The sequence below is a fragment of the Ranitomeya imitator genome, chromosome 1, assembly GCF_032444005.1.
Source record: "Ranitomeya imitator isolate aRanImi1 chromosome 1, aRanImi1.pri, whole genome shotgun sequence".
Taxonomy (NCBI): Eukaryota; Metazoa; Chordata; class Amphibia; order Anura; family Dendrobatidae; genus Ranitomeya; species Ranitomeya imitator.
The window spans coordinates 646,297,573-646,319,589 of record NC_091282.1 but is presented as its reverse complement, the minus strand read 5'-3'; the positions used below and the strand labels follow the sequence as shown (position 1 = coordinate 646,319,589).

At 44.2% G+C, this 22,017-nt stretch overlaps 1 protein-coding gene across 1 annotated transcript in view; it reads right to left on the bottom strand.

Moving 5' to 3' along the window:
* NTRK1 (neurotrophic receptor tyrosine kinase 1) overlaps positions 1-20,934 on the bottom strand; it is a 120,625-nt gene extending 99,691 nt beyond the window's left edge. Inside the window, exon 1 of the mRNA XM_069728778.1 lies at positions 20,766-20,934. Coding sequence (XP_069584879.1) covers positions 20,766-20,902 — 137 coding nt within the window. The 5' untranslated portion in view covers positions 20,903-20,934. The remainder of the gene's footprint in view (positions 1-20,765) is intronic.
* Positions 20,935-22,017: the final 1,083 nt, after the last annotated feature.

Below are 22,017 nucleotides of genomic sequence, written 5' to 3'. Positions count from 1 at the left end.
TGAGCACAGCACACCACATATTGGCTGCTCCGTGCGCACAGGACCTGTGAGAAGGTCACAGGGGGGGAGGAGTCAGGGGTCACATGATCGGGACCTCCGTGGATTGCAGGACTCGGCTGTGCTGGTTGCCAACTTGCCATAGTGCTGCTGGATGAGGTAAGTAAGCTGCCTTATGTGTGGGGTCAGGAGGTGCGTGTGGATGTAGCAGAGCCATGTGTGTACGAGGTGTAAGGAGCGGAGCCGTGTGTGTATGAGGTGTATGGAGCGGAGCTCAATGTGTATGAGGTGTATGGAGCGGAGCTGAATGTGTACGAGGTGTATGGAGCGGAGCTGAATGTGTACGAGGTGTATGGAGCGGCGCTGAATGTGTACGAGGTGTACGGAGCGGAGCCGTGTTTGTATGAGGTGTATGGAGCGGAGCTAAATGTGTATGAGGTGTATGGAGTGGAGCTGAATGTGTACGAGGTGTATGGAGCGGAGCTGAATGTGTACGGGGTGTACGGAGCGGAGCTGTGTGTGTATGAGGTGTATGGAGCGGAGCTGAATGTGTACGAGGTGTACGGAGCAGAGCCGTGTGTGTATGAGGTGCATTGAGCGGAGCTAAATGTGTACGAGGTGTATGAAGCAGAGCTGAATGTGTACAAGGTTTATGGAGCGGAGCTGAATGTGTGTGAGGTGTATGGAGCGGAGCTGAATGTGTACGAGGTGTACGGAGCGGAGCCGTGTATGTATGAGGTGTATGGAGCAGAGCTGAATGTGTACGAGGTGTACGGAGCAGAGCCGTGTGTGTATGAGGTGCAAGGAGCGGAGCTAAATGTGTACGAGGTGTATGAAGCGGAGCTGAATGTGTACAAGGTGTATGGAGCTGAGCTGAATGTGTGTGAGGTGTATGGAGCGGAGCTGAATGTGTATGAGGTGTATGGAGCAGAGCTGAATGTGTACGAGGTGTATGGAGCGGAGCCGTGTGTGTATGAGGTGTATGGAGCGGAGCTAAATGTGTACGAGGTGTATGAAGCGGAGCTGAATGTGTACAAGGTGTATGGAGTGGAGCTAAATGTGTACGAGGTGTATGAAGCGGAGCTGAATGTGTACAAGGTGTATGGAGTGGAGCTGAATGTGTACGAGGTGTATGGAGTGGAGCTGAATGTGTACGAGGTGTGCGGAGGGGACCCGTGTGTGTATGAGGTGTATGGAGCGGAGCTGAATGTGTACAAGGTGTACCGAGTGGAACCGCGTGTGTACTTGGTGTATGGAGCGGAGCGCGTGTGTACGGAGCGGAGCCATGTGTGCAAACTGTACGGAGCACAGCCGCGTGTGTAGTAGTAGCTATGTGTGGCCATTATATGGTACGAAGTATCATGTGCGGCCAATATACAGTATGGAGCATCATGTGTAGTCATTATACAGTATGGAGCATCATGTGCAGTCATTATACAGTATGGAGCATCATGTGTGGCCATTATACAGTATGGAGCATCATGTGTGGCCATTATACAGTATGGAGCATCATGTGCAGTCATTATACAGTATGGAGCAACATGTGTGGCCATTATACAGTATGGAGCATCATGTGTGGCCATTATACAGTATGGAGCATCATATGCGGTCATTATACAGTATGGAGCATCATGTGCAGTCATTATACAGTATGGAGCATCATGTGCAGTCATTATACAGTATGGAGCAACATGTGTGGCCATTATACAGTATGGAGCATCATGTGTGGCCATTATACAGTATGGAGCATCATGTGCAGTCATTATACAGTATGGAGCATCATGTGCAGTCATTATACAGTATGGAGCATCATGTGCAGTCATTATACAATATGGAGCATCATGTGCGGTCATTATACAGCATGGAGCATCATGTGCAGTCATTATACAGTATGGAGCATCATGTGTGGCTATTATACAGTATTGAGCATCATGTGTGGTCATTATACAGTATGGAGCATCATGTGTGGCCATTATACAGTATGGAGCATCATGTGTGGCCATTATACAGTATTGAGCATCATTTTTGGTCATTATACTGTACACAGCATCATGTGGGGCCATTATACAGCATCATGTGGGGCCATTATACAGTATTCAGCATCATGTGGGGCTATTATAAAGTATTGAGCATCATGTGGGGCCATTATACTGTACACAACATAATGTGGGGCCATTATACAGTATTGAGCATCATGTGTGGCCATTATACAGCATAATATGGTGCCATTATACAATATGGAGCATCATGTGGGGCCATTATACAGTATTGAGCATCATGTGGGGCCATTATACACTATTGAGCATCATGTGTGGCCATTATACAGTATGGAGCACTGTGTGGCCATATTTTTTTGTTTGTAATTATTCTTTATGAAACAGTGTGATCAGCAGTGCTAAATGGGTGTGGTTGGGACGTGGATATGGGTGTGACTAGTTATGAATGGGTGTGGTCAGAGGCGTGGCCTTACATTTGCCGCAGCGCGCAACGCGCTCCGCAAACTTTGTCCCTCTTTCCCATCTTCAAAAGTTGGGAGGTATGGGTAAGGGGCCAGGCAGGTCAGAGGCACGCCGACACCAGCAAAAAGTTAAAATCTGTTGCTGGAGCGCCCCCAGATGCAGGGCCGCAGGTTACTCGGTACCGGTCCTCTCTGGCTCAGTTCTGGGGTTGTCACGGTGGAAGGACCCGGTCCATGACCCTGCTAAGGGGCGTTCAATAAAAGGTGATACAAGTCTGTCAAGGTTTCGTGACGCCACCTGTGGTATTCGGTCAGGGTGACCGACGCTGCTCGGGGTCCACTGGGGTGATGTGATGGCAGCTAGATGGTATACCTTCCCACAGGTGAAGTATGTCCCCAGGGCTTTCCAGTGGTGTAGGTGGCGATGGTGTGAGGTGCAGTCAATAACGAGGACACAGGGTTGCAGTCTCTTTACCTCTTTACTGGTGACTTCAGGATCCTCAATCCAGAGCACTGCTAACAGGGCTGTCTGAGCCCGGCCGGTCCGAAGGCACATCCAGAGTTCCCTTTGCAGGTGGAAATCATTGCCTACCACTAGCGCCTGTGTGTTGTAGTGCTTCCCTGCTGAGCATTCGGGATAGTCCTCACAACTTCTGTTCTCGTTCTTTCTCGTTCTTTCTAGTTCTTTCTCGTTCTTTCTATTCTCCGTCCCCCAGGTTTGTTATGGCTAGGATGCACCCGTTTGACGGGAAGGCTCGAAGCTCTTCCGGGACCCTAGAGACGCCCCTCTCCACGCATTGCCCCCTATGTCTGCTTAGGTGATATAAGGTAGACAGCCAACCTATAATTAACTGTCCTGCGGTATTTGAAGTAAGGCATAAAGTCAGTTACTTCCTCGGTGTTCCGGGCACCGGCTACGCGCCTCAGTAGGATGTTGCCGTTCTCCGGGCACGACTCCTACTGGCTCTCCTTTGTGCTTTGATCTCGTTTCTCACTGTCCACAATATCCTTCGCTTCGTGTCCTTTCTTTGGATGCCGCCGCAGATAGCGCAGGTGCGGCTCCGTAACGTTCTATCCTTGTCGCTAGGTGCCTGCCAGGTTCCCACGTCTGACAGGGACCCCCCTGAATCTTCCCCCCCGCAACACCCCCTGCCACGGGATGTTGCCTGAGCAAAACCCAGTCAGCTTCTGACTAACTTCCTATCCAACCCCTAGTTTTACCAGTGTGAAGAGTGGCCTAATAAATAAAACCTTTTGGTCCCCCTAGTGGCCGGAGTGTGAAGTGGAATGTGTGTTGGTGATACCTGGTCAGATGAACTCCTTTAGTGCCATCAGACGTACCATCACCCCCCTTAGTGGCAGAGCGATACTACTGCAACGACCAGGTCTCTGGGGCGCTGCATTGCCATGCAGGAGATTCCTCCCGCACGGCAATAGACAGACCTGCCCTCCAACTGACTGACCTGCTGGGCGCACACTTCAGCTCAGCAGCCAACACCTGAACTGTTAGACAGCAAGAGCTGAAGGACCTGCGATGACGTCATTATTATCATAGGTCCTTCACCATTTATCAGCTCCGCCTTCTGATCATGACGATGACATCACCACAGGTCCTTCAGCTCTCAGCAGCAGCTCCATCCTGGTTGTGTGTAGCTTGTGTTCTCTGGTATCTGCCAGCAGCAGAATTCCAGTTCATGCCATTCCGGTGAGATGTGGAGGCAGACGGGGCAGAATGTGGAGTCAGATGGGGCAGAATGTGGAGACATATGGGGCAGAATATGGAGTCAGATGGGGCAGGATCATTGGCAGGATGTGGATTTGGGTGGAAAATATTTAGGCAGAGGGGGGCATTTGAAAGTTCGCATCGGGGCCCATAACTTTGTAGTTTTGCACCCACTGTTAAATTTGGTGGAGGATCGGTGATGAGCTGGAATTGGGCAGGTTGTTCTTTGTGAAGGACGAATGAATCAAGCCGCATACAAGGCTATCCTGGAAAAACAGTTGATTCCTTCTGCTCAGGCAATGTTCCCCAACTCTGAGGACTGTTTTTTTCCAGCAGGACAATGCGCCATGCCACACAGCTAGGTCAATCAAGGTGTGGATGAAGGACCACCACATCAAATCCATGTCATGGGCAGCCCAATCTCCAGACCTGAACCCCATTGAAAACCTCTGGAATGTAATCAAGAGGAAGATGGATAATCACAAGCCATCAAACAAAGAAGAACTGCTTACATTTTTGTACCAGGAGTGGCATAAGGTCACCCAAAGACAGTGTGAAAGACTGGTGGAAAGCATGCCAAGATGCATGAACGCTGTGATTAAAAATCATGGTTATTCCACAAAATATTGATTTCTGAACTCTTCCTGAGTTAAAACATTAGTATTGTTGTTTCTAAATGATTATGATTTTTTTTTTTTTTTGCATTATTTGAGGTCTGCAAGCAATGCATTTTTTTGTTATTTTGACCATTTTTCATTTTCAGAAAATAAATACAAAATTTATTGCTTGGAACTTCGGAGACATGTTGTCAGTAGTTTATAGAATAAAAAAAACAATTTACATTTTACTCAAAAATATACCTATAAAGGGAAAAATCAGACAAACTGAACATTTTGCAGTGGTCTCTTAATTTTTGCCAGAGCTGTATATGCTCCTGCCTCCTCTTAACTGCTCTAATTGAAATGGAATGGAATATACTGCCAAAAAGAAAAAGATAATGATTGGATTACTGGTTTAGTGTACTGCCTGTACACCAGAGCGGAGCGTGCAGCCTCATAGCAATACATGGAGCTGCACGCTCCGCTCTGGAGTGCCCGTGCCAGAGATTGCTTTTAACCAGCGAGACTCGGCCGTATCTCGCTGTAGTGTGACTCCGGCCTAAGAAGTTTTCATACGGGCCATTAGTTGATACCACAAGCTAAAATCTAGACCCTTCTAAGGCTGCCGTCACACTAGCAGTATCTGGTCAGTATTTTACATCAGTATTTGTAAGCCAAAACCAGGAGTGGGTGATAAATACAGAAGTGGAGCATATGTTTCTATTATACTTTTCCTCTATTTGTTCCACTCCTGGTTTTGGCTTACAAATACTGATTTAAAATACTGACTAAATACTGCTAGTGTGACGGCAGCCTAACTGCCCCTACTTAAGTGGAATCATCCTTTTCAGCGAGAAAGAAGGTAATGGTAGAATGACAGGTATAGTGTACAGCTGAGTCAAGATAAGCACTTTCCACACTGATTTCTAGTTGATACCAGAAGCTAAAGTCCACACCTTGGCAGGTACCCTACTGAAATGGAATAACTGTATATAGCTAAAAATAATGGATAGAACAAATGGTCTATTGTACTACCTGAGCCAAGAAAAGCAGTTTTCATAATAGTCACTAGTTGATGCTACAACAAGATACACTCCGAATACTTTCAACAGCCCTCAAATTAACTACCTAATAATTATTAAATAGTTCTAATATTTATATTATTTAATTATATTATCTAATTATAATAAGTCCACAGAAGGTAAGGACAAAATGCCAAAATTACTGCATTGCCTGAGCCAAGATAAGCAGTATTCACACTAGTAATTATACAGGGAATATTGGAGACATTTGACACTTTACTGCTATCTCTAGAAATAGATACCATTCTTTTGGCTGTAGGACAGTTGAAACAAAGCTACCAGGGATTATAATAAAAATCATTAACATGCCATGCGCTTCATACCGGCCTTTGTTGCCCAGTGCAGTACTATCGATTCACGTGCCATACAGTGACCAAATAATACAGTGATGTAGTGTCCAATATTGTTTTAAGATGGCCAAACCAAAAAAATGGGACTCTAGCTACATCCTATACAACCTGCTTTACGATTAGACACCAAGAATGGGATATCCAGGCCCTTAAAGCAACTGCCCCAGATGCCCCCTCCTGGGCAATGTATCAGGAGGTCATCAGCGACCACTAGTCACTTTCCTGTTGTTGTCCGCAGGAGGTGCACACACACTGTGAATGGTCTTGGGGTACTGATGTGGACTTTTCCATAATTTGTTGGCCTACCAACGGTTTCTCTGTGTCATGGAGACTCAAATAAACATACTGGCATCTGTCCGCCCCCTTGTCCCGGCCATTATCCCGTTGGCCTATTTAAGCACCAAAGGCTGTCGCTGATTAACAGATATATTTTTATGTGTAATTATGTGGACACCCATGAAATCATAAGTGACAGCTGACCATTAAAAGCCCGAAGGGTAGACCGCCGCACCTCATTCCCCTCCACTGCGGGCGACATCTGATGAGCTGATAATGTGTGCAGGACAGGAGAGGGGAGGATCAGAAGCTGGACAGTAATGAGCTTCACCCCCGGGGAACGGCCATTAAATAATATGATGTTGGAGAAATGTGGCTCAGTATAGAAAATCAATACTGAGCTCTCCTGGGGACGGGACCTGGAAGGGGGGAGAGAGGAGCTGCTCACAAGTCACCAACAAAGGACGAGAGATGCCTCTACTACAGGAGATAGATGGATAGATAATAGATAGATAGATACTGTAGATAGATAGATAGATAGATAGATAGATAGATAGATAGATAATAGATAGATAGATAGATAGATATCTACTAGTGATGAGCGAATATACTCGTTACTTGAGATTTCTTGAGCACGCTCGGGTGACCTCCAAGTATTTTTTAGTGCTCGGAGTTTTAGTTTTTAGCGCCGCAGCTGAATGATTTACATCTGTTTGCCAGCATAAGTACATGTGGGGGTTGCCTGGTTTCTAGGGAACCCCCACATGTACTTATGCTGGCTAACAGATGTAAATCATTCAGCTGTGGCGCTAAAAACTAAAACTCCAAGCACTAAAAAATACTCGGAGGACCCCCGAGCATGCTCGAGAAATCTCGAGTAACGAGTATATTCGCTCATCACTAATATCTACCTTTGTGTAGCATACGTAGCTCCCCTGGAGCTGGGAAACGTTCTCATCTACGGAGACCTCAATGCAAGAATGGGAAGGGAAAGAGACTACCTGACCAAGGATACAAACGTCTATATACACAGATATTGACTGTGACAACCCAGTGCACACAGCTACAACTGCATAGTCAATAAAAGTGTCAGAACACTGTTGAACCTATGCTAAAACCTCGCATCTTCAATGGCCGCACCAAGTCAAACTCATTGGAAGACACACTGAAAACTCCCAAATGGGCAGCAGCGTGATAGACTATGCCATCACAGATATGGACCCCACAAACAGTGGAACCTTTATAGTCACCCTATAAACCCATCTGTCAGATCACAAACAACTGCTCTCTTACATCAAATCCACAAAAAATAACCCTCAGAAACTTTGCAGCAGATTTAGCTTTCCTCCATCCTTCGAATGGTCCAAGATGTCGGTCCCAAAATATACAGATGGCATCAACCGACCCTTTGATCAAGGAGAAGCTCCAATGCTTCCATAATAACATATATTAACCTAGAACTAGTAAACCTAGTGGGAAGGGTCCTTAATAACATACTCTGTGCCATGGCAGAAATGTCCGACCTGAAAAGGTGCAGCTACAAGAGGCCAAGTAAACAAAATCCCAACAGCTGGTTTGACAAGGATGTAAAACCATAAGGTAGGCCGTAAGAACAGTCTCAAATTAAAAAAAAACACAGAGACCCAAACAACCCCACTCAGTGAAGCATACCACACCACAAAATTACAAATCCATCCTCAGAAGGAAAAAGCAAAATCACATTTACACCAACCGTAAAAGCAACAACCTCCACATCCAGAGTGGCAACATCTGGCTCCAGTACTTCAAGGACCTTTGCAAAGGACATCCCAAGTGAAGACCTGAACCTGGCACAAAAAGAGCTTGTGAACAAACTGAAGGATATGGAGGAAAAATTCAAAAGACTTCCAAAACCTTCTGAACATACCAATTACATTGATAGAAATAACTGAAAGGATCACACTGGTAAAAGGTAAAAAAAGCCAGCGGCCCAGACGGGGTCCTCCCAGAAATGCTGAAATACAGCCCTCCAGACATCCAGGCTGCGATAGCAAAACTATTCAACATTGTACTGCAGGCTGGCTACATCTCCAAAAACTAGAACCAAGGACTCAAACTCTATACACAAAATCGTGGACAAGTACGACCCAGCAAACTACCGGGGGATATGTGTCAGTAGCAACTTGGGGAAACTCTTCAACTGCGTCCTGAACAAGTGGATCCTCACCTTCAACACCCAACATCCTCAGCAAAAGCCAAGTAGGCTTCATGCCAAACCACTGCATCACAGACCACATCTACACTATGCACAGCCTCATCAAGAACCACATCCACCATACAAAGCATGGGAGGATCTATGCCTACTTTCGGGACTTCAAGAATGCCTTTGACTCACTGTGGCACCCAGGGCTATTACTAAAACTGCTGGGGAGTGGAATTAGGGCAGCACGGTGACTCAGTGGTTAGCACTGCAGTCTTGCAGTGCTGGAGTCTTGGGTTCATATCCCACCATGGACAACATCTGTTTGTATGTTCTCCCTGTGTTTGCATGGGGTTCTCTGGTTTGCTCCCACACGCCAAAGACATACTGATAGGGAATTTAGATTGTGAGCCTCAATGGGGACAGTGATCATAATGTAAAGCTCTGAGGAATATGTTAGCGCTATATAAAAATAAAAATGTATTTAATAGGAGGCAGAACATATGTCATCCAAAGCGTGAAGAAGGTGGACGGCTTATTTCCAACAGAGCTATGGAGTGAGACAGGCCTACAGCCTCAGTCCATCGCTCTTCAACATTTACATCAACGAGCTGAACTCACCTTCCATGACACACAGGTGAAATTTCTGCTGTATGCTGACCTGGTGCTGCTATCACCAACTGAGAAAGGTCTCCACAATAATCTGAAAATCCTAGAGACATCCAGGACCACATGGGCACTGCCAATCAACCGGAAGAAACCTAATATTATGGTGTTCCAGAAAAGAAAGCAGAAACCAGCTAGACATCCCTCCTTCATAATAGTCAACTTTCCACTTACAGAAATCAACAAGTACACCCAGCCGGGTCTAGACCTCAGCCAATAAGGGAACTTTAAGAAAGCCATAGGGTTGCTGAAAGACAAGGGTTGCAAAACCTTCCATGCCATAAGAAGATGTCTGCACCATCTGAAGGCACCTGATACATCATTGGCCCAATCCTTCTGTAGGACAGAGAAGTCGGGTCCAGTTTCAACCCCAAACTGGTCAAAGTGGGATGCTTGGCCAACAGAAATAAGCCACTGAGAATTCTGCAAACACCTCCCCCAAGCCCATCCGAGCACATCAAACAGCGCGTAATGAGAAGAGCTGGGCAGATTCTCACTACGCCTTGCAATCCATAAGTAGACGCTATCACTCAAAGCTCATCTACAATGTACAGGTCCTTCTCAAAAAATTAGCATATAGTGTTAAATTTCATTATTTACCATAATGTAATGATTACAATTAAACTTTCATATATTATAGATTCATTATCCACCAACTGAAATTTGTCAGGTCTTTTATTGTTTTAATACTGATGATTTTGGCATACAACTCCTGATAACCCAAAAAACCTGTCTCAATAAATTAGCATATCAAGAAAAGGTTCTCTAAACGACCTATTACCCTAATCTTATGAATCAACTAATTAACTCTAAACACATGCAAAAGATACCTGAGGCTTTTATAAACTCCCTGCCTGGTTCTTTACTCAAAACCCCCATCATGGGTAAGACTAGCGACCTGACAGATGTCAAGAAGGCCATCATTGACACCCTCAAGCAAGAGGGTAAGACCCAGAAAGAAATTTCTCAACAAATAGGCTGTTCCCAGAGTGCTGTATCAAGGCACCTCAATGGTAAGTCTGTTGGAAGGAAACAATGTGGCAGAAAACGCTGTACAACGAAAAGAGGAGACCGGACCCTGAGGAAGATTGTGGAGAAGGACCGATTCCAGACCTTGGGGAACCTGAGGAAGCAGTGGACTGAGTCTGGTGTGGAAACATCCAGAGCCACCGTGCACAGGCGTGTGCAGGAAATGGGCTACAGGTGCCGCATTCCCCAGGTAAAGCCACTTTTGAACCATAAACAGCGGCAGAGGCGCCTGACCTGGGCTACAGAGAAGCAGCACTGGACTGTTGCTAAGTACTTTTTTCTGATGAAAGCAAATTTTGCATGTCATTCGGAAATCAAGGTGCCAGAGTCTGGAGGAAGACTGGGGAGAAGGAAATGCCAAAATGCCTGAAGTCCAGTGTCAAGTACCCACAGTCAGTGATGGTGTGGGGTGCCATGTCAGCTGCTGGTGTTGGTCATCAAGGGCAGGGTCAATGCAGCTAGCTATCAGGAGATTTTGGAGCACTTCATGCTTCCATCGGCTGAAATGCTTTATGGAGATGAAGATTTCATTTTTCAGCACGACCTGGCACCCGCTCACAGTGCCAAAACCACTGGTAAATGGTTTACTCACCATGGTATTACTGTGCTCAATTGGCCTGCCAACTCTCCTGACCTGAACCCCATAGAGAATCTGTGGGATATTGTGAAGAGAAAGTTGAGAGACGCAAGACCCAACACTCTGGATGAGCTTAAGGCCGCTATTGAAGCATCCTGGGCCTCCATAACATCTCAGCAGTGTCACAGGCTGATTGCCTCCATGCCACGCCGCATTGAAGCAGTCATTTCTGCCAAAGGATTCCCGACCAAGTATTGAGTGCATAACTGAACATTATTATTTGTTGGTTTTTTTGTTTGTTATTAAAAAACACTTTTATTTGATTGGATGGGTGAAATATGCTAATTTATTGAGACAGGTTTTTTGGGTTATCAGGAGTTGTATGCCAAAATCATCAGTATTAAAACAATAAAAGACCTGACAAATTTCAGTTGGTGGATAATGAATCTATAATATATGAAAGTTTAATTGTAATCATTACATTATGGTAAATAATGAAATTTAACACTATATGCTAATTTTTTGAGAAGGACCTGTAGTCCCAGCTCCTGCCGTCACAAAGCCTTGCTACACGAGGAAGCCCCAGGAGAATGGAGCATCCCAACACAAATCATCCCAAACCAGCCTGACCAAGCCACCAACCTACATGGTCTGAAAAAAGGTGAAATCCGGGAGACAGTAAATTAAGGCCAAGAGGAATATCTCAGCATCTGGAGGAACGACATGAAAAACCCGGAAACTGACGCTATGCCAGATACTACAGAGGGAATACACACTGGCCCCATACATAGAGGAACGAGCAAACCTCAAAGAGCGACAGATCTTGGGATGGTACAGACTGAGTCCACAGCCTTCTTATCGAATCCGGGCCGGACCGACAGAACTACAAGCCCCGAGAGAGCAGACTCTGCCAGCAGCGCCCCCAGGAGGCTGTAGAGGATGAGGCCCACTTCTTGCTGAGGTGCCCCATATACTCCGCAGTAAGGGCCACTTCAGGAAACTCTGATCTCCTCCCAGACTTCATCTCCATACTTCGGTACCCCACCCTGGATGCGGACCTATTCCCATCACCCCATTATTTTACCACTTGCTTTGCCGTGCTACATGTAGTAGTCCAATAAAGCCTATCTGAATAGATAGACAGATATGAGGAGTGCGTCACCCCCATCATCCGGACCCTCGCTAGCCTCTACAGGTTGCACCAGCTGCAGGTTTGGTGCAGTGTACAATCCCCAGTTGGTCTCCAGACATTTCTATGTATACACAACACACTCCACTTAAAAGCCCTGTAAGGTGATATCTCCCAATATGCAGAGCAGCCTTCATGTGCCCCCCCATCACCATCACTGCCCAGGCCCCCACTACATGGCTTCCATTACTCTACTAGGGAGTTAACCCCTTAGTCGCTGTATAATGTCCTTGGGAAGGACCACCAGCTGTACTGTGTCTGCAGGGTGGCAGGATGGACAAACTAGAGGGACAAGTAACCTAACCCCTGATACCAGCCCCCAGACATTGTCACACAGGATAGGATTAGATACATGGCTCAGCAGACAGTATCACACATGATGGGATTAGATACACGGCTCAGCAGACAATATCACACAGGATAAGATTGGATACACAGCTCAGCAGACAGTATCAAACAGGACAGGATTAGATACACAGCTCAGCAGACAGTATCACACAGGATAGGATTAGATACACGGCTCAGCAGACAGTATCACACAGGATAGGATTAGATACACAGCTCAGCAGACATTATCACACAGGATAGGATTAGATACACGGCTCAGCAGACAGTATCACACAGGATAGGATTAGATACACGGCTCAGCAGACAGTATCACACAAGATAGGATTAGATACACAGCTCAGCAGACAGTATCACACAGGATAGGATAAGATACACAGCTCAGCAGACAGTATCACACAGGATAGGATTAGATACACGGCTCAGCAGACAGTATCACACAGGATAGGATTAGATACACAGCTCAGCAGTCAGTATCACACAGGATAGGATAAGATACACAGCTCAGCAGACAGTATCACACAGGATAGGATTAGATATTTGTATTATTATTATGTATTTGTATCATATTATATATTGGTATTAATATTATGCATTGTTATTATTATGTATATCATATATTGGTATTATTATTATATATTGGTATTATTATTTATATCATATATTGGTATTATTAATTACATTTTGATATTACGGTATTATTTATGTTATATATTGGTATTATTATTTATATTATATATTGTTATTATTATTATTATATATTGATATTATTATTTATATCATATGTTAGTATTATTATTTACATATTGATATTATTATTATATATTGGTATTATTATAATTGTATTATTATTTTCCTTATTTATACAATTTGTTATGAGACGAACAGGAGATTTCCACATTTGTGCCATGAACTCCACAGGGCTTCCGCAACTCATACAAGAAGGGAAGCTGCCTCCAGGGAAATGAGGGCAGCAGCCCCATGCAAGGGGCTATATCAGGAGATGCTAAGGAGGGGCAATAAACAACTACTACTGATTGGTCCTCCAGCCGAGGCTCTTACACCCATAGTGCTAATATACCCCTCCCCCAGAGACACCCAGCCTCATCTTAAATTTACAAAGGGTGGGAACATAGCAATCTTCCCCACTGTGAGTAGTAACACCCCTTCCCCCCTAGCAATCAGGATGAGCCCACCCTACAGTCAAGTGTAATAGTATCACATAGGATTACATACAATAGATAGAATATTCTGTAACAAAGTATCAGTACAATACAATACCGCCATACAGTGCTCATAGAATATTGTCATATAGTACTCATACAATTCCACCATACAGTACTCATAGAATACTGTCATATAGTACTCATACAATACCGCCATACAGTGCTCATACAATACTGTCATATAGTGCTCATACAATACTGCCATACAGTGCTTATCGAATACTGTCATACAGTACTCATACAATACCACCATACAATGATCATACAATACTGTCATATAGTACTCATACAATACCACCATACAGTGATCATACAATACTGTCATATAGTACTCATACAATACCTACCATACCACCATACAGTGCTCATACAATATTGTCATATAATGCTTATACAATACCGCCAAACAGTGCTCATACAATACTGTCTATAGTGCTCATACAATACCGCCACACAGTGCTTATACAATATTGTCATATAATGCTTATACAATACCGCCAAACAGTGCTCATACAATACTGTCTATTGTGCTCATACAATACTGCCACACAGTGCTCATACAATACTGTCATATAGTACTCATACAGTACCACCATACAGTGCTCATAGAATACTGTCATATAGTACTCATACAATTCCACCATACAGTACTCATAGAATAATGTCATATAGTACTCATACCATACCGCCATACAGTGCTCATACAATATTGTCATATAGTACTCATACAATACTGCCATACAGTGCTCATAGAATACTGTCATATAGTACTCATACAATACCACCATACAGTGATCATACAATACTGTCATATAGTACTCATACAATACCGCCATACAGTGCTCATAGAATACTGTCATATAGTACTCATACAATACCGCCACACAGTGCTCATAGAATACTGTTCATATAGTACTCATACAATACCGCCATACAATGATCTTACAATACTGTCATATAGTACTCATACAATACCGCCATACAGTGCTCATACAATACTGTTAAATAGTACTCATACAATACCGCCAAACAGTGATCATAAAATACTGTCATATAGTACTCATAAAATACCGCCATACAGTGATCATATAATACTGTCATATAGTACTCATACAATACCGCCATACAGTGCTCATAGAATACTGTCATATAGCACTCATACAATACCGCCATACAGTGATCATACAATACTTTCATATAGTACTCATACAATACTGCCATACAGTGCTCATAGAATACTGTCATATAGTACTCATACAATACCACCATACAGTGCTCATACAATACTGTCGTATAATAATCTTTATTTTTATATAGCGCTAACATATTCCGCAGAGCTTTACAGTTTGCACACATTATCATCACTGTCCCCGATTGGGCTCACAATCTAGAATTCCTATCAGTATGTCTTTGGAATGTGGGAGGAAACCGGAGTGCCCGGAGGAAACCCACGCAAACACGGAGAGAACATACAAACTCTTTGCAGATGTTGTCCTGGGTGGGATTAGAACCCAGGACCCCAGCGCTGCAAGGCTGTAGTGCTAACCACTGCGCCACCGTGCTGCCCACGTATAGTACTCATACAATACCGCCATACAGTGCTCATATAATACTGTCATATAGTACTCATACAATATCGCCACACAGTGCTCATACAATACTGTCATACAGTGCTCATACAATACTGTCTTATAAATCTTATACAATACCGCCATACAGTGCTCATACAATACAGTCATATAGAACTCATACAATACTGCTATACAGTGCTCATACAATACTGTCATATAGTACTCATACAATACCGCCATACAGTGCTCATACAATACTGTCATATAGTACTCATACAATACCACGCTCATACAATACTGCCATATAGTGGTCATACAATACCGCCATACGGTGCTCATACAATACTGTCATATAGTGCTCATACAATACCGCAATACAGTGCTCATACAATACTGTCATATAGTGCTCATACAATACCACCAAACAGTGCTCATATAATACTTCTTATAGTGCTCATACAATACTGTCATATAGTACTTATACAATACTGCCATATAGTGCTCAAGCAATACTGTCATTCGATACCACCAAACAGTGCTCATACAATACAGTGATATAGCACTCATATAATACTGCTATAGAGTACTCACACAATAGTCATATTGCTCTCATATAATACCGCCATACAGTGCTCATACAGTACAATCATATAGCGCTCATACAACACTACCAAACAGTGCTCACACAATACAGTTATATAGCGCTCATACAATACCGCCATACAGTGCTCATAGAATACCTCCATACAGTGCTCATACAGTACAGTCATATAGCGCTCATATAATACTGCCATACAGTACTCATACACTAGTCATATTGCTCTGATATAATACCGCCATACAGTGCTCATACAATACAGTCATATAGCGCTCATACAATACTACCAAACAGTGTTCACACAATACAGTAATATAGCGCTCATACAATACCGCCATACAGTGCTCATACAATTCTGCTAAACAGTGCTTATACAATACCGCCATACAGTGCTCATACTATACCGCCATACAGTGCTCATACAATACAATCAAATGGCGCTCATACAATACCATGATACAGTGCTCATACAATACTGTCATACAGTGCTCATACAATACCGCCACACAGTGATCATACAATATCGTCATATAAAGTTCATACAATACCACCATACAGTGCTTATCAAATGGTGATACAAAATTTATCATCATCTCTTTCACCACCCTGGACAGGATATTATCATTAACTTTATGACTACCCCGGACAGTGAGCTATATTATCTTTAACTCTTTCATTAGCCTAGTGACAGTCTACCATGGAGTTTTATTATTGACCTCTTCACCATCTGAGACCATAAGTAAAATTTCTTTACTTCTGACCACTCTCGACTGCCAGGAACATTATCATTATGATCTCCCTTTTACCATCCTAAACCACTAACCCTTTTATAGCACTAAACCAAACTACCAAAGCTTTTATAAATGAAATATTTTACTTCCATAGACCACCAGGGAGCTTATCATTAACAATTTCACTGCCTTCATTACTTTATTACCGTAATAATACTTTTGTTGCCCTAGACCACCAGGTATTTTTTAGAATAGGAAAAATACTTAATCACAGTTTTTAAGCTGTGTATCAATCTCTTTGTGTAGGTGGAGGGGCCATGAGGGGGGCAATCATTGTGATTGTCTGAGTAGGTCACAAGCCTCCACTCGGAGACCTTGGAGCGGTCAGGACACCAGGGCTACAAATAACCCAGATCACTCCATATTTACAACTGGTGGAAGGTTTTTTAACCTCTTTATGGTGCGATGTACTTCAGGAACCTGGTGTATGTATAACCCCCATTATCTGCTCGCAGAACACATCGGGACCATTGGAGCAATGTGGGGTTCAGTGCAGCTGCTGCTAGTAAGCCCCCAACTGTTGTGGAGCGACCCAAAGAGTATTCCTGCAGGGCACAGACCCTGCAACTTGGGGGGCTTCCATCAGACCCTGCACCTTCGGGGACTTCCATCAGACCCTGCACCTTCGGGGACTTCCATCAGACCCTGCACCTTGGGGGGCTTCCATCAGACCCTGCACCTTGGGGGGCTTCCATCTGACCCTGCACCTTGGGGGGCTTCCATCAGACCCTGCACCTTGGGGGGCTTCCATCAGACCCTGCACCTTGGGGTCTTCCATCAGACCCTGCACCTTGGGGGGCTTCCGTCAGACCCTGCACCTTGGGGGGCTTCCTTCAGACCGTGCACCTTGGGGGGCTTCCATCAGACCCTGCACCTTGGGGGCTTCCATCAGACTCTGCCATTTGGGGGCTTCCATCAGACCCAGCACCGAGGGGGCTTCCATCAGACCCTGCCCTTTGGGGGCTTCCATCAGACCCTGCACCTTGGGGGCTTTCATCAGACCCTGCACCTTTTGGGCTTCCATCAGACCCTGCACCTTTGGGGGCTTCCATCAGACCCTGCACTTTGGGGGGCTTCCATCAGACCCTTCACCTTTTGGGCTTCCATCAGACCCTGCACCTTGGGGGGCTTCCATCAGACCCTGCACCTTTGGGGGCTTCCATCAGACCCTGCACTTTGGGGGGCTTCCATCAGACCCTGCACCTTTTGGGCTTCCATCAGACCCTGCACCTTTGGGGGCTTCCATCAGACCCTGCACTTTGGGGGGCTTCCATCAGTCCCTGCACCTTGGGGGGCTTCCATCAGACCCTGCAACTTGGGGGGCTTCCATCAGACCCTGCACCTTGGGGGGCTTCCATCAGACCCTGCACCTTGGGGGCTTCCATCAGACTCTGCCATTTGGGGGCTTCCATCAGACCCAGCACCGAGGGGGGCTTCCATCAGACCCTGCACCTTGGGGGGGCTTCCATCAGACTCTGCCCTTTGGGGGCTTCCATCAGACCCTGCACCTTGGGGGCTTTCATCAGACCCTGCACCTTTTGGGCCTCCATCAGACCCTGCACCTTGGGGGGCTTCCATCAGACCCTGCACCTTGGGGGCTGTCATCAGACCCTGCACCTTTTGGGCTTCCATCAGACCCTGCACCTTGGGGGCTTCCATCAGACCCTGCACCTTGGGGGCTTCCATCAGACCCTGCACCTTGGGGGCTTTCATCAGACCCTGCACCTTTTGGGCTTCCGTCAGACCCTGCACCTTGGGGGCTTCCATCAGACCCTGCACCTTGGGGGGTTTCCATCAGACCCAGCACTGTGGGGGGCTTCCATCAGACCCTGCAATTGCCGGAAGTCGCTCTCCACAGCCCATGAATAAGTCAGGCCCAGCAAGGAGCGCAGTCAGAGGATGAGGCCATTAGCCGCACAGTGGCCACGCTCTATAAACACTGGCCACCATTATCCCATCTTCACAATGGTATTTTTATCATTTTTGCATTTTATTCGCAACGTCGTTATGAATTCTTTATGTCACCGTCTCTCACATTTACACTTATACACCATTCTTATCCATTAAGTGGCATCTCTGTTGTAAAGGCAAAAGTATATGAATAGATATATGGGGGTCCTTATTTCTTCCAATCTTCTTAAGTTGTTGGAAGCAAACTATTATTATCTGTTATCAGCCAGTCCATGCTGTGCTTTCGGTCCATCTCATAAGGATTGGACATGCTGTGCCAATGTGATCTATCATGTATTGGTCTATCTGCACCGATACAGATCTTCATACAAAGAGATAAAAAGTCTGAGAACGAGCCGGCGTCAGTGTGCTCTGAGATCTGATACTACACACGGGTCTAAGGGGCGAGGATAGATGAATAGATAATAGATAGATAATATATAATAGATAGATAGATAGATAATAGACAGACAGATAATAGATAGATAATAGACAGATAGATAGATAGATAGATAGATAGATAGATAGATAGATAGATAGATAGATAGATAGATAGATAAAAGATTGATAAAATATAGATAATAGATAGATAATAGACAGATAGATAGATAGATAATAGATAGATAATAGATAGATGATAGATAGATAGATAAATAATAGATAGATAATAGATAGATAGATAGATAGATAGATAGATAATAGATAGATAGATAATAGATAGATAGATAATAGATAGATAGATAATAGATAGATGATAGATAGATAGATAGATAGATAGATAGATAGATAGATAGATAGATAAATAATAGATAGATAATAGATAGATAGATAATAGATAGATAGATAGATAATAGATAGATAGATAGATAATAGATAGATAGATAGATAGATAGATAGATAGATAATAGATAGAAGGATAGATAGAGAGATAATAGATGATAGATAATACAGTAGATAGATATTAGATTACGGATAATAATGAGATAGATAATAGATAGATAATAGATAGATAATAAATAGATAATAAATAATAGATAGAAGATAGATAGATAGATAGATAGATAGATAGATAGATAGATAGATAGATAGATAGAAAGGGAATATATATTTGATTAACAAATAAAAAAATAGACATAAAATCAATAATTGATAGATAATATCTCCAGTAAATGATAGATATTAGATTAATAGAGAAAAACATAGTAGATAGATGAGGTACATAGACATGAGATGAATAATTGATACATAACTAGATAACAGACAATAGATAAAATGAGATAGGTAGAAAGATTGAAATTATTTATAAACAGTCAGATTATGGAGACATTAGATAGATACTCATCAATTATGTATCTATCAAATATCTATCATCTATCTATTTATCCATCTATTATCTATTATGTAGCTATTATCTACCTATCATCTATCTATTATCTATCCATCCATCATCTATTTATCTATCTAATATCTATCTATCTATTATCTATCATCTATCTATCATCTATCTATCCATCATCTATTATCTATCTATCTAATATCTATCTATCTATTATCTATCATCTATCTATCATCTATCTATCTATCTATCTATCTATAATCTATCATCTATCTATTATCTATCTATCTATCTATCATCTATTATCTATCCCATATCTATCTATCTATCTATCTATCTATCTATCTATCATCTATTATCTATCCCATATCTATCTATCTATTGTCTATCTATACATTATCTATCTGTCTATCTATCTACATATTATCTATTACCTATCTATTATCTATCATCTCGCTATTATCTATAATGTATTCTCTTTCTGTCTCACATGTAGACTGCAGTCTCTTCTGGTAAGAATCTCTGTACTTAGATGCAGGCAGTGCGCTGCTGCCTATGTTGGCGCCATACCCCTTTCTTCCCATTATTAGCCCCTTCTCCCTCTCCGCATTTCTATATCTCTTCTTCTCCTCATTTTACGTTTCTATTTCTAACCTAATCCGGGTACTAAACCCAAAGTATCAGTAGATCCCGGTGAGGGATCCCAGAGATCTGCACGTCTTTCTCTCGATCACCTCCGCCCATCACACTTTTAGTCATTTGGGTCAAGAAGGAACTTGGAGCAGAAAACTTGTACTGAGGGCAGAGGCAGAATGGGACTCACGCTTCGGTGATGTTCTCCACGTCTCGGAGGAGCGAGATGTTGCTGATGGTGTTGGGCTCCAGACATTGCAGCAAGGGCCCGTAACACCTGCAGAAGTCGGGGCAGGAGGTCACCGCGCCCGACAGAAGGGCCACCATGAGGCCAGCCAGGATCCAGGGGGGGCGCAGCACCATCTCCGCGGACAGACCAGAATCCCACTCAGGGCTCAGACGTTGACTTCTAGGCAAAGCCCTCATATTCCGGGAGGTGGCCACCACCTTAGTCCTGGTCCTGGGTGATCATGGCTGAGAGCTGTCTCCCACCACTGATGCTCCTCTGCCCCCACTAATGGACCTCTTCCACCACTAATCCTCCTCTATCACCACTGATGGTCCTCTGATGTTCCTCTCCCACTTCTGATGCCCCACTCCCACCACAGATGCTCCTCTGTCAAGTCTGATGCTCCTCTCCGACCACTGATGGTCCTTTGCCACAACTTATGCTCCTCTGCCACCACTGATGCTCCCTTCCCACCTCTGGAACTCCCCTGCCACCTCTGATGCTCCCCTGCCACCTCTGATGCTCCTCTCCGACCTCTGATGTTCCTCTCCCACCTCTGATGTTCCTCTCCCACCTCTGATGTTCCTCTCCCACCCCACAGCTGCTCTCATCTGAAGGCATCAGCCCCCGTGTACATAGGATAGGGAGGGGCAGTGCAACTCTCATCATCCCACCGGGTGCTCAGCCTGCTGATGGCCACATTCATAGACACCAATAAAAATGTCCTCACACCATATCTATCCCACCGACCAGGCGGACCCCCTCATTTCTTCTCACACTGAGGAGGGAAAAGGGAACTTTCTGCAGAATTAGGATCAGATGAGGGAGAAGAGTTAGAACCAGGAGAGAAGAATTTACCTAAGGATGGAGGGTAGGAGATAATAGGGGAAAGGAGAAGAGAAGAGGGGAGAGGTAGGGGAGAGGGGAAAGGAGAGAAGATGGGAAAGGGAAAATAAGAGAGGAGGGGAAAAAGAGGTGAAAGAAGAAGTGAGAGAAGAGGGGAAAAGGAGAAAATGGGAGAAAAGGAGAAAGGGGAGAAGAAAAGAAGGAAGAGAGAGGGGAAAAGAGGAGGAGAAGAGGGAAGAGAGAAGATTAAAGGAGAGAAGAGAGGATAAAATAAGAGGGGAAAGGAGAGGAGAAGAAAGGGAAAGGAGAGCATAAGAGGGGAAAAGGGGAGACAAGCAAAAGAGGGGAGAAGATGAGAAGACATGGA